The sequence below is a fragment of the Etheostoma cragini genome, unplaced genomic scaffold, assembly GCF_013103735.1.
Source record: "Etheostoma cragini isolate CJK2018 unplaced genomic scaffold, CSU_Ecrag_1.0 ScbMSFa_187, whole genome shotgun sequence".
Lineage (NCBI taxonomy): Eukaryota > Metazoa > Chordata > Actinopteri > Perciformes > Percidae > Etheostoma > Etheostoma cragini.
This window is the reverse complement of record NW_023265968.1, coordinates 112-2,989: the sequence shown is the minus strand read 5'-3', so window position 1 is coordinate 2,989 and position 2,878 is coordinate 112. Positions and strand designations below refer to the sequence as shown.

The 2,878-nt window shown below is 43.0% G+C and overlaps 1 protein-coding gene across 1 annotated transcript; it reads right to left on the bottom strand.

Moving 5' to 3' along the window:
• Nucleotides 1–939: 939 nt before the first annotated feature.
• LOC117940175 (arf-GAP with Rho-GAP domain, ANK repeat and PH domain-containing protein 3-like) lies at nucleotides 940–2,675 on the bottom strand (the record flags this gene model as incomplete). The annotated part of the gene is made up of 3 exons (XM_034865538.1): nucleotides 2,539–2,675; nucleotides 1,473–1,672; nucleotides 940–1,075 (listed from the first exon to the last, which is right to left on the bottom strand). Coding segments are annotated over exons 2-3 (299 nt in total), but the record flags the coding sequence as incomplete, so codon positions are not given.
• Nucleotides 2,676–2,878: the final 203 nt, after the last annotated feature.

Genomic DNA, 2,878 nt, shown 5'->3' with positions numbered 1-2,878 from the left:
CACACACACACACACACACACACACACACACACACACACACACACACACACAGAGACACAGACACACGCACACACACACACACAAAATACATAATATTGAGTATAGTAATTGAGTAACATATACATGTGATTATCATCAACGTCCATTTCTTTAATTTTAGTCTCAATAATTCATAATTTCTGCTTTTCTAACTCAAACATTAGGTATAATTTCCTATAAATGAGCTTTATTGGCCATAAATTCCAAAAACAACTAAAACTAAAGTTAATAAGTTAGTGTAACGTAGTGTTGGACATGTGTTTGGTCTGTTCTCTGAGGGGACTGTTGAGTCTTCAGTCGTAGCTGGGGACTGGAACCTAAATCTAAACCTCAACCTAAACCTCAACCTAACCTTTGAAAGAAAAGCTTAATAAAGACGTTTTAAAGAAAAAGTGAGAAACGTTGATTAAAAAATAAAAACGTAAGTGTTTAAAAAAAGGGACAAAAAGCGTGAATAAGAGTTGATTTCCCCGAGGGTTGAACCGGCGTGTGAACACACTTTCTAATGTTTCCCAAAGGTCTTTGTGGATTTTTTGAAGTTTTTGAATCTTTTCCCGAAGTTCTTTTTCCCTTTTTACAACGTTTTTGTCAGTTTTTTTGCGACGTTTTTGTTGTTTCTCCAACATTTCTGTCACTTTTTTCAGTGTTCTTAAACCTTTTTTTTCATAAAATGCTGTAAAATTACATAAAATGGACTTTTTGTGATTCTGCGACACGTCTTAACCCTCGCGTCGTCTCCCGTTCCGACTTTTAGTTTTCCTGGGTTACATTTTAAATTTAAACCCCCTGAAGATATTTTCTAACTTTTCCCTTTGTTGATGGTTTTAACATTTTTGTAGATTTTTTGAAGTTTTTGAATCTTTCTCCCACATTTTTGTCACTTTTGAACGTTTTCTAACTCTAAGCTCCGTGGCCGGCCCATAGGATCTGGGTCTGGTTCCGGTCTCACCTGGACGATCTGGTTGCTCCACACGCTGGTGTCCAGCTTCAGACTCTGGACCTTGGAGACCATGGTCCCCAGACCTCGGTGCTGCCCTGCAGGGAGAGGATGGAGGCGTCAACAAGCTGCTACGGTGTGCCTGGGGTGGTCAAGGGGTCCAGCGGGCTAACGTGTACCGAGAGTCCAGGGTTCGGATCCTGCCGGACCCTTACCTGCATGTCTCTGCATGTATCCCCCCCTCACCTAACTGTCCTGCTAAAAACTAATGTGTGTGTGTTATTTATCTGTCTCTACGTCTGGTACCTGTCTGTCTGGTACCCGTCTGTCTGGTACCTGTCTGTCTGGTACCTGTCTGTCTCTACGTCTGGTACCTGTCTGTCTGGTACCTGTCTGTCTGGTACCTGTCTGTCTGGTACCTGTCTGTCTGGTACCTGTCTGTCTGGTACCTGTCTGTCTCTACGTCTGGTACCTGTCTGTCTCTACGTCCGGTACCTGCACAGTTCTTGCAGATGACGACACACAGGTTGATGGAGGCCCAGTCTGGGTTGAGGGCCTTGCAGTCGGCACAGATCCGATTGGACCGGTTGGACCAGATCTTCTCGGCCACCTCGTAGTCTGACAGCGTCTCTGTGATGGCGTCCTGCAGCGCCTCCATCCAGTCCCGCTTCTCCCGCTCAGACTCCGCCGTGAAGCTGTCCACGGAAACCCAAACACTGTCTTAAAGCCACAGATCCAACAGTCCAAAAAAGCAGCATATCTCCACCAGACTCCATGTAAATAATCACTACTTTTAGCGTGTATAGAGCAGCACATCTCCACCAGACTCCATGTAAATAATCAATACTTTTAGCGTGTATAGAGCAGCATATCTCCAACAGACTCCATGTAAATAATCACTACTTTTAGCGTGTCTAGAGCAGCATATCTCCACCAGACTCCATGTAAATAATCACTACTTTTAGCATGTATAGAGCAGCACATCTCCACCAGACTCCATGTAAATAATCACTACTTTTAGCATGTATAGAGCAGCACATCTCCACCAGACTCCATGTAAATAATCACTACTTTTAGCATGTATAGAGCAGCACATCTCCACCAGACTCCATGTAAATAATCACTACTTTTAGCATGTATAGAGCAGCACATCTCCACCAGACTCCATGTAAATAATCACTACTTTTAGCATGTATAGAGCAGCACATCTCCACCAGACTCCATGTAAATAATCACTACTTTTAGTGTGTATAGAGCAGCATATCTCCACCAGACTCCATGTAAATAATCACTACTTTTAGCGTGTCTAGAGCAGCATATCTCCAACAGACTCCATGTAAATAATCACTACTTTTAACATGTATAGAGCAGCATATCTCCACCTGACTCCATGTAAATAATCACTACTTTTAGCGAGTATAGAGCAGCATATCTCCACCAGACTCCATAGATATAATCACTACTTTTAGCGTGTATAGAGCAGCATATCTCCACCAGACACAGTGTGTGTGTGTGTGTGTGCGCATGTGTATCTGTGTCTGTGTGTGTGGCGTAGTGATACCTGAAGGTTTTGTACGGAGTGATGAGGTCGAAGCTCTTGTGTTTCCCGTCTCTGATCGTTGCTCCGCGTGCTTCGATCACCGTGATGCCGATTCCATTACGGAAACACTGCACGCACACACAAACACACACACACACACACACGCGTTTAAATCACTGGTTAAGATGCACCTTTTGCAGTAGCTTTTAACAGTGTTGGTCCCTGTGATTCACGCTGGTTGGAGTCATTTTTACATGATGTTATTATTAATATTGTTGTTATTGTTTTTATTGTTGTTTATGTATTTGACATTGAGTCTTTTCAGCACGAGTGTGAACACCTTCAACAACCTGAATGCTAA